General features: G+C 38.7%; 2 protein-coding genes across 2 annotated transcripts in view; both read right to left on the bottom strand.

The window, feature by feature from the left end:
* Window positions 1–10,998, bottom strand: part of LOC139127300 (nicastrin-like) — a 222,620-nt gene extending 211,622 nt beyond the window's left edge. Inside the window, exon 1 of the mRNA XM_070693220.1 lies at window positions 10,682–10,998. Coding sequence (XP_070549321.1) covers window positions 10,682–10,742 — 61 coding nt within the window. The 5' untranslated portion in view covers window positions 10,743–10,998. The remainder of the gene's footprint in view (window positions 1–10,681) is intronic.
* LOC139127299 (homeobox protein PKNOX2-like) overlaps window positions 1–14,343 on the bottom strand; it is a 40,704-nt gene that overhangs the window by 12,359 nt on the left and 14,002 nt on the right. Inside the window, 3 exon segments of the mRNA XM_070693218.1 lie at window positions 7,865–8,170; window positions 8,544–8,715; window positions 9,654–9,995. Coding sequence (XP_070549319.1) covers window positions 7,865–8,170; window positions 8,544–8,715; window positions 9,654–9,952 — 777 coding nt within the window. The 5' untranslated portion in view covers window positions 9,953–9,995.

Raw genomic sequence — 14,343 nt, 5'->3', positions numbered from 1 at the left:
TATGTTAAAATAAATCATATGGAATACGTTGTGTTTCATTAATTTTAATCATCTTGACCGGTGGTGAAATATGGACTTGGCAGGAAAAGGGATAAACATGTGAGCTTTGGATACCCTACTCGTGACACAGGACATGTTCCAGAAACGATTCACACATTCAGCTTGCCAACTTGAGGGACCGTGCTTCTTTGTACCGTTTATCAAACTTGATACCAATGCCAGTCGATCCGTGTCGACAAATGTTACTAGTGATTGACGAAAAGCGGGCAAAGACGCATCTGTCTTTTCATTTTCGACAGTGTCGAAACGTTATCAGGCGTCGGATAAACGGATAAACGAAAAATGCAAAAACTGCATAGACAGACAAGCGTCATTCGCGAGTATAGACAACTCTTGACGGCGATGTATCCGATCCGAACAAGCTTACTCGCGCGATCGCGGCGAACTACACCACAGCGTCATGAAAATTGAAATATCAACGCTCGGATTTACAGTATTACAAGTCTAAGTTTCAATGTCAATGGAAAACTTTAAGTTCTGTTTGTCACAAAATTTATGCATCGTGCGAATTCCTGTAGGCATATCGTATCGTGTGCAGTCAAAGTTTACGTTACCTCAACGTACATTTCACCTCAATTACGTCACCCCGGGGTCAAAATCCTGCCAGTGACATTCACGCTTCACTTCGTTATGGTCGGTGTTGTGTTCCATTGTTTGTGAATTTGCGGACGTTGTCGGACGCTGCCAGCGCTGTTTATGTTTTCAAATAGAAGGCGAAAATGTTGCCTTTGATTCATTCCTTATAACAACTGAATTAGTTATACATAAGATGTCATCATGCTGTAGTATACAACGAAGTTTTAGTCGACGTTCACTCTGACTGCAGTTAGGCAGACCTCAAGCCCGGGACCTCAAGTTAGACGGGGTTTACTGCGGACATAAAATGATCGCGTTCAGTTTATTTTACCCGTGGAGACAAATTCCTTGTTCAGGTTTCCATTACATTTAGACAGAAGGTGATAATTGAAATCCCTCTTAATCGGTAACAGATAGTGTTTACCCCTCCATTAACCATCGTCCACACGTGACTTCGAAAAATCCCGCCCAGTGTATGTAAATTATGAGCGTCATGAATAATCGCTCTATTGTGCGCCCACGGTCCTGTAAGTTCCTGTTTAAGGTTTTCATGGAAAACACACACAGTGTATTTGAATAGGAAATTTTAGGACATAACTGCTTAGCTTTTCTGAACAAAATTTTGTTACAATTTTGTATTTGCTGCAATCAAATTACAGTGTGTTAATTTTCTTGTGTGTGTTTTTCAGCCGCTTAGACGCGTACCTTTTCCCATTTAGAGTGGACGCAAACAAAGAATTTCATTACTTTGGCCTCATTCCCAGGGGCCAATCTATGTACACATCAAAATATTGTGTCTCTTGTGTTATGTAGGTCATTTCCCCCACACTCATCATGACCTGAGTTCAATTAGTCTAGAACATTCTCAAGGTCACTGCCCTTGATGACCTCACAACCTTGAATTCAATTAGTCATGTTTGGAATGTTCTGGAAAGTTGATTAGTTGTGTAAGGGAGATAATTTTAGAACAGTAATTAGCATGTCAATAAAAGTTCTAGATTGTTCTTATATGCCTTTATAAAAGGGACGTGCACAGCTTCCAGTCAGACTTTTGGGATCGTGTCTCTTGTGTGTTACTAAACTCCAGCAGTAGTCATTCTCAAGACTTTTCAAGACCTTCACTGTCAACGCTGGATTTATACTGTGGACTTTGTGCAGCTTCAAGCCTGCAAGCCAAAGGACTGTTCATTCATTCGACTGACTGTTACAACTCTGAGACTGGAGCTTTGCCGTCCCAGCTGAGATAAGTAGTCTGTACACTTTAAAGCTTGTACTCTGTCCCTAACTTAGCAATTAGTTTTGTTTTCGTAATAAATTTGTTTTAAACGGAAACTGCTGAGTTCACCCTTTTGTTCGTTTTCTCTGCACGTAACAAATGGGGGCTTGTCCGGGATACGAATATTTTGAGCCGTTTGACAACATTTTGACAGCCTTTTCAAAACTACTGTATACTGTGAACTCAGCGAAATTTAATCATGGCGGAATTTAAACCAGACGAATTTATGGATGACCTTGATCAGGACACATTTAATTCCCTCAGAAAAGACAACCTCATAACACTGGCCAATTTCCTTAAGTAGAAGTCAAAAGATCTATGCGCAAGAGGGAAATACAGTACCGTATTGCCAAACATCTAGTTGATTAGGCCAATTTGAGGAATCCACCCTGAAAGATTATGAGCCCGAGTCTACCTCTGAACTCAGAAAATTAGAATTAGAAATGCAGACAAATTTGGAGATCAAGAAACTAGAATTACAAATGAGAGAGAAAGAATTACAAATGGAAAAAGAGAGACAGGCATTAGAAAAGGAAAAAATACAAATGCAGTTAGAAATGGAAGAAAGACAGAAAGAAAAAGAATTGCGATTAGAAGAACAGCGATTGCAGGTAGAAATAAAACGTTTAGAGCTTGGACAGTCAGGAAAATTCTTCCCTTCAGACAAGTTTGACATCACTAAGCATTTCAGGTTAGTTCCCCTTTCCAAGAAAAGGATGTTGATAAATATTTCCTCCATTTTGAGAAAATTGCTCAGAGCCTGAATTGGCCTAAGGAGTCCTGGTCTATGCTTTTGCAGAGTGCTTTGGTGGGTAAAGCCAGAGAAATTTACATTCAGTTGTCAGTAGAGCAGGCTTCAGATTATGATTCTGTGAAGGAATTAATTCTCAAGGGCTATGAGTTGGTGCCTGAAGCTTACCGTCAGAAATTTAGGGATTGTGAGAAGGTGAAGGATCAAACTTATGTTGAATTTGCTCGAACAAAAGAACAACTGTTTGATCGTTGGTGCTCTTCTGAAAAGGTCAGTCAGAATTATGACAAATTACGACAGCTTGTTTTGATTGAAGAATTTAAGAGGTGCATCGGAGTGACATCAAGATGTTTATCAATGAACAAAAGGCAGATACATTGGAGGTTGCTGCACGTTTGGCCGATGATTATTCATTGACCCACAAATCTTCATTTCTCAGCAAACCATCCCAGTCCTTTTCATACAGAAACAATGCAGGTACATTTAACTCCTCCTTTTCATCCAAGAATTTTTCAAAGGAGAGTAGGAAATCAAATGACAACAGTTCACAAAATTCAAGTAACACTTCCACATCATCAGATCCCAAGTCTCAATCTCCTTCTGACAAACAGTTCGGTACACTTTCTTGTAATTATTGCAAGAAAGACGGCCATTTAATGTCAGAGTGTTTCAAATTGAAAAGAAAACGTGAAGGTCAAAGTGGTCAAGTGGATCTAAGCCCACCGGCTTTATTTCTTCATCAACTCAATTAGAGTCTAATAATGTGTGCAACACATTTTCTGAGGTTAAACCCCTCTTATCCCAATTAATGAGGTCAAGGTCAATTCTTCTCAAGATAGCATTATGGGTATTTTCGAACCATTTATTCATGATGGTTTTATATCACTTTCTAGTGATTTTTCTTCCGCTACCCCTGTCAAAATTTTAAGAGATACTGGGGCTTCCCAGTCTCTTTTGTTGGCAGATACCCTGCCGTTTTCTGAAAAGTCATTTTCAGGTTCTAAAGTTCTTATAAGGGGGTAGATTGTAATGACTACATTCCTGTTCCTCTCCATAATGTATACTTGTCTTCGGACTTTTTTTCTGGGCCTGTAACTTTAGGTATTAGGCCTTTTTGCCTTTGAAGGGATTAACCTTCTTCTTGGAAACGACCTTGCTGGAGACAAGGTCATTATTAATCCACTTGTGTCTCATAAACTTATTTTAAATCAGGATCCAGAGCCAATTGAACAAGAAATTCTCGATTTTTATCCTGCATGTACTGTTACTTGAGCCATGTCAAAGAAAATTTCTCAGAATCAAAATACTCTCAAAAATAATGTCACAGATGTTGACTTAAATGACACCTTTCTCAGTCAGGTGTTTGACACGGATCATTCCGTTATCCCTCGTGGATTTGCAACTTCCAGTAAAACTGCTGACCAAAGTCAGACATTTTCTAGATCAAATCTCATTGCAGAACAATACAAAGACCCAGATATTTTGTCTTTGTTTGACAGGGTAGATGATGAAGGTAAAACTTCAGATAGCTCTGTTTCCTATTATACAAAATCTGGTATTCTCATGCGTAAATGGAGACCTCCAGATGTTTTGGTTGATGACGATTGGGCTATAAAACATCAAATTGTGATTCCAAAGCCCTACCATGCTGAAATATTGCGCCTGGCCCATGAAACCCCCTGGGCTGGTCACTTAGGAGTCAGGAAAACTTATCATAAAATTCTCAGTCACTTTTATTGGCCTAATCTCAGGCAGGATGTAGCACATTTCTGTAAAACTTGTCACACATGTCAAATGTAGGAAAGCCAAATCAGACCATTCCAAAGGCCCTTTACAGCCAATTCCTGCATTTCAAGAACCATTTAGTAGGATACTAATAGACTGTGTGGGGCCCCTACCAAAAACAAGATCAGGAAATGAGTACATGCTGACAATAATGTGTACATCAACTCGGTTCCCAGAAGCCATACCACTGAGAAATATAAAGACAAAGACTATAGTGAAAGCTTTAGTCAAATTTTTCAACTTTATTTGGCCTCCCTAAATGTGTCCAGTCCGATCAAGGCTCCAACTTTATGTCTGGAATTTTTCAACAAGTAATGGATCAGCTAGGCATTAAACAGTATAGGTCATCCGCCTATCATCCAGAAAGTCAGGGTGCTCTTGAGCGATTTCATCAAACTTTGAAAAACATGATTAGGACCTACTGTTTTGACACAGAGAAGCAGTGGGATGAAGGAATTCATTTTTGCTCTTTGCTGTTAGAGAGTCAATTCAGGAGTCTCTTGGTTTTAGCCCATTTGAGCTTGTATTTGGACATACAGTCCGTGGCCCACTTAAGCTCGTTAAAGAGAAATTCCTATCAGACGATGATGATTGTCTGAATATTTTGCAATATGTGTCAGATTTTCGTACAAAACTCTCTAAAGCATGTGAATTAGCCAGAGAAAATCTTGAGTCATCTCAGCAGTCAATGAAAACCAAATATGATAAAAGCACCTCAAAACGGAAGTTTGAACCGGGTCAAAAGGTTCTTGTTCTACTTCCGATTCCTGGCAAACCACTCCATGCTCGTTACTTTGGGCCATATCTAATTGATAAGAAATTGAGTGATTTAAATTACATCATAGTAACACCTGACAGGCGAAAACAAAAACAGCTATGTCACATAAATATGCTTAAGCCATATTTGGATAGGGATAATCCTACTATAACTCAGCCTGTCAGTACCGTCAGTTCTGGCCATTATGAAGATAGTGATACTGAAACTGACTTGAGTGAAAATACTCTAAACTCAAAGCTGGGCTCGGTCAAGCTTCAGAACTCAGAAATCCTGGAGAAGCTGGAGTCTACAAAGTTGGCACACCTCCAGCCAGAACAACAACAACAGGTGAAAGAACTGCTCTACGAATATAAACACCTGTTTCAAAGATGTTCCAACGAGGACAAACGTCATCTATCACGACGTTGATGTTGGGGACAGTAAGCCTGTAAAACAACATCCATACAGACTGAATCCAACAAAAGCAAAAATATCTCCAGGAAGAAGTCAAATACCTGCTGGACAATGACTTTATTGAACCCAGTAAAAGTAACTGGAGTTCGCCGTGCATACTTGTTCCCAAATCAGATCACAGTTATCGTATGTGCACGGACTTTAGGAAGGTCAACACTTTAACAAAGACAGACACTTTCCCAATCCCGAGGATTGATGACTGCATCGACCGAGTGGGAAAAGCCAAGTATGTGACGAAATTTGACCTACTGAAGGGATTTTGGCAAGTCCCTCTGACGGATCGTGCTCGTGAAATATCCGCCTTTGTTACACCAGACGGATTGTTCCAGTACAAGGTGATGCCATTCGGAATGAAGAACTCTCCGGCAACGTTCCAACGGATGATCAACGACGTCATATCCGGGCTAGACGGATGTGCAGCTTACGTTGACGACGTCGTCCTGTATAGTGACACCTGGGAGGAACACATCAAGCTCATGCGGAAGTTCTTTGAGAGACTGAGCAAAGCAATGTTGACTGTCAACCTTGCCAAATCTGAGTTTGGTTGGGCTAGGGTAACTTACCTCGGACATACTGTAGGACAGGGTGAGGTAAAACCTGTTGATGCCAAAATCAGTGCCATTTCAAGTTTTCCCATACCAAACTGCAAACGACAACTGATGCGCTTTCTTGGTATGGCTGGTTACTACAGAAAATTCTGTCCAAATTTCTCCACAATTACTGAGCCTTTGACTAACTTACTTAAAAAGAAAGTAAAGTTTGTTTGGTCAGAGCAATGCCAACAGGCATTTGATACACTTAAAGCCATACTGCAAAGTGCCCCAGTGTTGTCTGCACCAGATTTCACTTTGCCATTCAAATTAGCTGTAGATGCTAGTGATACGGCTGCTGGTGCTGTTTTATTGCAAGAGGATAGTCATGGTATAGATCATCCTGTTTGCTATTTTTCACGCAAATTTAACAAATCCCAGAGAAACTACTCTACAATTGAAAAGAGTGTTTATCTTTGATATTAGCTTTACAGCATTTTGAAGTTTATGTTACTTCTTCAAATCAGCCAATAGTGGTTTATATTGATCACAACCCTCTTGTTTTTCTGCAGAAATTCAAAGGCAAAAATCAGAGATTGCTAAGATGGAGTTTAATGTTACAGGAGTTTAATCTTGACATTAGACATATCAAAGGCAGAGACAATTTAATTGCAGACTGTCTCTCTGTATTTAGAACTTATTGTTGTTCACACTTTTAAGATTACATTTGTAAAAGAAAGATTTTTCATTGAAAAATTTCTTTTTTGAAGAGGGGGTGTGTTATGTAGGTCATTTCCCCCACACTCATCATGACCTGAGTTCAATTAGTCTAGAACATTCTCAAGGTCACTGCCCTTGATGACCTCACAACCTTGAATTCAATTAGTCATGTTTGGAATGTTCTGGAAAGTTGATTAGTTGTGTAAGGGAGATAATTTTAGAACAGTAATTAGCATGTCAATAAAAGTTCTAGATTGTTCTTATATGCCTTTATAAAAGGGACGTGCACAGCTTCCAGTCAGACTTTTGGGATCGTGTCTCTTGTGTGTTACTAAACTCCAGCAGTAGTCATTCTCAAGACTTTTCAAGACCTTCACTGTCAAACGCTGGATTTATACTGTGGACTTTGTGCAGCTTCAAGCCTGCAAGCCAAAGGACTGTTCATTCATTCGACTGACTGTTACAACTCTGAGACTGGAGCTTTGCCGTCCCAGCTGAGATAAGTAGTCTGTACACTTTTAAAGCTTGTACTCTGTCCCTAACTTAGCAATTAGTTTTGTTTTCGTAATAAATTTGTTTAAACGGAAACTGCTGAGTTCACCCTTTTGTTCGTTTTCTCTGCACGTAACACTTGTTTAACCTTTTTGAGTGCTGTATTTTTGTCACCAAAACTTCAGTGCAACATTTCACCAGTTTTTTTTAATTTTTCAGAAATATTTTTGATAATTTTGGATCCCAAGGAAATCACATTTCAATGGTTTCAGTTTTTTACCAAAACTTTGGCAAAAATCTGAAAAAATTTGACCAAGATATTTTATGAACATGACAAAAATTGACTTTGGCGCTCAAAGGGTTAAATGTATGTAAGTTTTTGTTTGTATGGAAACAAGACAACCCAAATTTGATGGCTGTAAGCTGGACATCACAAGACTGACCTGGATCTGTTGGACTTGTTGCTGCAGCTGTTGATTCTGTTGTTGTTGCTGCTGTGGTTGCTGCGGCTGATGTTGTTGTTGTTGCTGCTGTTGTTGTTGTTGTTGCTGCGGCTGCTGCTGCTGGTCCGGCTGCATCAACATCTGCTGTCCGCCAGGGTAGTTTGGAATGTCGTTTCGTAACAGGTTGTCACTCTGCATCTTCCCCTTGAGGCAAGTGATGTAGCGGTGACAAAAGTCCTTACAAAGTTCATTGACCTTTTCCAGCTCTAGGAGGTGAATCCGAAGCACCTGGATGGCTTTGACCATCTGTAAGAGACAGGGAACAACAAACAAAGACCAGTTACACTACTGTCTGCAATAAACCTCGTTGACCCATTCGGAAAATATTCCCTCATATTTTAGGTAACATGGAAGGGGGGGGGGGGAAGAAGATTGTAATTTCAACTTTTTTTAGTAATTGATAGATGCTAAAAAGAGCAAAATTGGGCAAAAACGTTCGCTTAAGGCAGGTGGTCCGCAATTTTACATCTATCCAAATGCCCTTTGCATCAGTTTTAATGTCTCTCCCGTTTTACCACCAGTCTGTCACTACTACCGTAAATTAACATTGCCATCATGAGCGCTGGTCCAATCGGAATAACTCACAGGTGCACATGACACACTGATATCACATAATTACCAAATTATCGACTTCTGGGTCGTCACTGAAGAACGGTTTGCCCTCCTGGTCTTGATGTCTGACAAACGTTTCAATGTCCACATCAAAACTGGCCGACGTCGGAGGGTCTGCACTCTGCGTGGCCTGTTCACACTTCTCAAACAAGAGCGTCATCAACGGAAATAACGGATGCCTGGCAGTGAGAAAATGGAAAATTCATGTTCAAAAATACAAATACAGCCTTTCGGAAAATACGTCAGTTTTTTGGCACTTTGTTTCTGTTGCAACTAGGACCTAACAGTAACACTTCTTGCAAATACAACACATTGTGAAAATGTGCAAATGTCGTGGTTGACAAACGAGTTGTAGTCTGCCAGACATTTGACATATACACTACAGATTGTGTTGACAAATTGAACATTAGGCATTTTGAAATTATTTTGAGTGGAATAGTAAGGAACAGTGATTTTAATACAGAACAAAAAATAATGAAGTTACAGTTCACACAGATCTTATACAATTGAATAAAAGATTTCTTAAACAAACCTATATGAACCTGCTTCCTTCTACAATTTTAACCCTTTTCCTGCCAAGTCCATATTTCACCATCAGGTCAAGATGGTTAAAATTAATGAAACACAACATATTCCATATGGTGTATTTTAACATAATACTGTACATTTGAAAGCTGTTGAAAACATAAATACTGTAAACTTTACTTTTTTGGACTAAAAATGCTATAACATACCAAGCAAACCGGGTGAAAATACGTCATGTTTTGGCTCAATACCGTTTTTTACTGACTTGGCTGATGAGGAAGTAATAGTCTTAATACTGTCTCGCAGGAAAAGGGTTAAAGACAGTATACTGGCATTACAACTCTGATAGTGGATGTACCACAATTTAGTGGAAGAGAGCTAATGCATTATACAATTTAACACCATCCTCTATAAGTGTTATCTTGTCTCAGTCATGTTCTTCTTGTAAAAAAAAACAACTTAATACCATGATGGTGTACTTCACAATATTCCATCTCTCTTGATAGTATGTGTCCTGTATTTTCAAGGCTAAGAAGATATTTTCCATAAATGCATTTCTTCTTATGTTGGAAATGTTATGACATCCACTGACCTGTATATCGCCCTCTTATCTGCTTCCCCTTGCGCCTGAATATCCACTGCGCTTGTCGTCTGTACCTGCGGCTGCTGGACCATCTGAGTCTGCTGCGGCTGGGACGACTGCGGCGTCACACACTGTGTTGGCGTTGACACCTGTCGCACCTGTACATTCGTGTTCTGTTGCACCGCGGGCGGAGTCGATACCTGGACTTGCTGAACCACCTGTGTGTCTTGGTAGGCAGGGGGTGCCAAGCCTTGGTGGTGGTGACTCGATACGATGGACACGGGTACGGGTCCCCCTGTGTGCTGCATGGCTCTGACTTCACTGTTGGACCAGGAAGGTCCTGAAGGAAACCTGTAATTTCATCAAAACACAAGATTAGTATTGCTAGTTGCCGATGGCATATTACTGATACACTATAATAGACATGCTCCTTGAATTTCTTACAATTGGGATGTTCCCAATTGAGGTCATTGTTCTCTCACTGAACCTTTCCTTGCCAGATAGTATCATTTCCCCTTCAGCCAGCTCAGTGAAAACAGTGTTTCCGCTGCCCGCTCGCCAAATCGCAAATGCGAGAAAAAAGTAGCGTTTGGCGAGAAGATTTTGGCAAAAGTTAGCCAAACTTGCGAATCAAAAATTGCACTATGACGTCATCACTTTGTCCGCGCGCACATGTCCTGCATTCAATTTGAGATGTAATGCTTTATCTCTGTACATCCCCGACCTTATGCGTCAGGAGATCCTATTTGTAACACATACAGTATGAAAAATACCGTCAATGACGCTGTACCTTCTCTAATGTGTGGCAGGTCAGGTAATTGGTTGTTGGCATGGAGTTGTTGGTAAATAGTTGATGATGTAGGGCCATGAGGTGGGATATGGACCCAAAGAACCCAAAAGATGATTAAATACATCAATCAAAAAAATTCTAAGCTACAGTATAAACTGCCTAAAGATAGTTCAATGTGGAAAAAGTTAAACAATTCAGAAATAAGAATTAACAGTCCAAAATAGTAATGACGCACTTCCCTACTGACCTGAGTGCATGTGAAATACACAACCTGGCATCTGTAAATTAAATGTATACCAAGTGATCATTTCCAGTCACTTTTAACTGTTTTTAATGGATTTTCCAAAGAGTCCTGTGGAAATGATGAAAAACGCTTATCTGGTCTTGTGTTTGTATAACCTCATGGCTGATAATTGTCATAGTATTGAAAAAAAATTGAAAGTGAAGAAATTACAGTTTTTAATAGGCATATTTTCCTTGAAATACATGACCGTGTAAAGAATATATGCTAAAAGTGTTTAAGAGTAAATTTCTTTTCAAAAAATAATTTAATTTGTGACCAAAGGATTTTTATTCTTTGAGTTTACAAATTCAAACATTGCAATTTGTTCAATCATCTTGTGCAGTGCAAATTTTATAAAATGACTGAAAAACAAAAAAAATTGGCAGAATTACAGTCTTTGTGATGTAAAATTATGGGGTGACATCACGATAACTGTTAATCTGTTTGAAGTACTAATATACTATAATTTAAAAATAGCGTCAATGACACTGTAGCTCCCATCCTGGACTATTTAGTGTTTGTTCTCTGGTCAGATATTTGAACATGTGTGAAAGGGATAAAGTGCATGAAGTGAAAATACTTAAATGAAATGTACTGGAGACAGTGAAATATGTTTAATGTAATTATTCAGAATATAAAATGGAAAAAATACAGAATGAGATATATCGAATACTGTGATACAACCATTAACTCAACAAGTCATTTACAATGACATAGTCCCCACTTGTAATAGGAGTATTAGTCTTGATGGGGCAGGAAAATATGGTCATTAAGAAGTATCACTGGAGTGTATATGTTGATATCTATGGGCACATAGGTCTATGTCGTTGTTCCCAATTTGAAACACATGTGGCATGTCTAAGTTATGGTTCTAAATCGGGAAAAAAGATCAGACCTCTAGCAGTATTGGCCAGCCAAGAAATACATATGCGCATTATAAATGAGGTACAAGATGTGACATCTTAAGGTCGAATATCCTATCAAAATTGGAGGGTATAGAACTTGTGGTTACTGAAATATGCATATATATGTATAATCAAGGTCAAAGGTCATTGAGGTCACATGACATTTTGAATAAAAAAATTATATCGCTAATTAATCCCTATATGCCAAAAAATCAGATCTCTAGCTCTATTCGCTTGCCCAGAATTAGATGTGTGCATAATTAATGAGGTAAAGCGTGTGTTGTCATAAGGTCTCCCATCCTACTAATACAAAGGACATAACACTTATTTATTGACATAAACATATATTTTAGGTAAAATGTCATCGAGGTCACATGACATTTGGTCAAATAATTTCTCTCCTATAGTTATCCCTATATACCAAAAACCAGACATCCAGCTCTATTGGCTCGCTCAGAATGAGATATGCGCATAATTATTAAGGTACAGTATGTGGCGTCATAAGGTGTCTAATCATACCAAACATGAAGGGTGTAGCACTTGTGGTTACCGAGTTATGGAAAAATATGTATATTTGAGGTCAAAGGTCACCGAAGTCACGTGACATTTTGTCAAAAAAATTGTTTTGCTAAGTTATCCCTATATACCAAAAATCAGACCTCTAGCTCTATTGGCTCGCTCAAAATTAGATATGCACATAATTAATGAGGTACGATATGTGGCGTCATAAGGTGTCCCATCATACCATACATGAAGGCTGTAGCACTTGTGGTTACTGAGTTATGGACAAATATGTATATTTGAGGTCAAAGGTCACCGAGGTCACGTGACATTTTGTCAAAAAAATGTTTTGCTAAGTTATCCCTATATACCAAAAATCAGACCTCTAGCTCTATTGGCTCGCTCAAAATTAGATATGTGCATAATTAATGAGGTACAATATGTGGCGTCATAAGGTGTCCCATCATACCATACATGAAGGCTGTAGCACTTGTGGTTACTGAGTTATGGACAAATATGTATATTTGAGGTCAAAGGTCACCGAGGTCACGTGACATTTTGTCAAAAAAATTGTTTTGCTAAGTTATCCCTATATACCAAAAATCAGACCTCTAGCTCTATTGGCTCGCTCAAAATTAGATATGCACATAATTAATGAGGTACAATATGTTGCGTCATAAGGTGTCCCATCATACCATACATGAAGGCTGTAGCACTTGTGGTTACTGAGTTATGGACAAATATGTATATTTGAGATCAAAGGTCATCAAGGTCACATGACATTTTGTCAAAATATCCGAGATATATGCGTGAACGGATGGACTTATGGATGGACGAACAGACGGACATGACCCAATCTATAAGCTCACTGGACTTCATCTGTGGGGACTAAAAATTGTGTCACTGCATCCTTTTTGCAATATGAATACGATGAGAAACTAATTTTTATTTTTCGTGGCGTTATACATGGGAGTCTATGGAGATCTGCCTTATACATGGGAGTCTATGGACGTGTAAACTAAAAATATGCAAATTTCACCACGATTTGCCCAAATTTGGGAAAGGTCACTCCTATGCACTTCCATACCAAGTTTCAAATCAATCGGACTTGTGGTTTCAGAGCAGGAGATTTTTTGACCAAAAATGGGAGAAAATTACAAAAAAATTCATGAAAAATAGCAAGTCCAAGATACTGACCCAAGATGTGCACAATCATTTCATGTCAGCCCAAAGTACTTACATGCTAATTTTTCATGTAATCTGCTCAGTGGTTATTGAGTTTTTTCAATTTTGACTGTTTTTACATTTTTTCACTTAATTTGCATATTTTTGGCAATGACAACTTCATTTGAACAAAATCTCATCTACAGCCCATCATCCATGTACACACCAAATATCAAGATGAAATGTACAGCGGTTTTGGAGTTTTGATGTTGACGGACAGACATACAGACATACAGACATACAGACACACAGACATACAGACATACAGACATACATACATACAGACATTTCCCTAGCCTATAAGAATAGCTTCCATTGCCATATATACTATGGCTATGGGAGCTAAAAAAGAAAATTCATGCAGAAACGTTAAAATATATTGTCAGCAATGTAGTGTTAATTTTGACTTGACATCAAAATATGCCTTTGCTTGATACCAAATATATAGGGCGAAATATCAGCCATGTTCAGCAAAATCCACACAACAGCATTGATCCTTTTCTAATTTGATTTGATTTGCTTATGTTATCCTTGTATGACAGTCAGTACAATATGGAACTTGAACACAACACAGTGAATAAGTATGCTGTAAATGAAATGGTGTGGCTGCATCCACATGCAGCATAAGAGTGCCTTTGTCTCTCAGTCTCACCCCTCATTTCCAGCCTGTCCCATCCCTGAAAAAATAGTTTGGTCTTATATTTATAATGTTAAAAATCTGTATTTGTTAAAATGTGCGCATCTCAAAAACTTTTGATCATAAACATTTTCATTGTTTTTATAGCTGACTAATCAGTTAACCTGTTTATTTTGAATATTTGCGCATTTTCCTCAGTATTTGACATTTTCTGAATACCTTCTTATTCAGTTTGTCATTTTCTAAAAGTTTAAATGCTCCATTGTGTGGTCAAGCTTTCCACAAGCATCAAATGTGTACTTCATATAGGAGGTCTGCCTCTAGAGGGCGGGCATCATGAACACTCCTGTGTTTGTTGG

The sequence above is a fragment of the Ptychodera flava genome, unplaced genomic scaffold (assembly GCF_041260155.1).
Source record: "Ptychodera flava strain L36383 unplaced genomic scaffold, AS_Pfla_20210202 Scaffold_30__1_contigs__length_3116999_pilon, whole genome shotgun sequence".
Lineage (NCBI taxonomy): Eukaryota > Metazoa > Hemichordata > Enteropneusta > Ptychoderidae > Ptychodera > Ptychodera flava.
The sequence above is the reverse complement of the archived record's forward strand: the minus strand, read 5'-3'. Positions and strand labels throughout refer to the sequence as shown.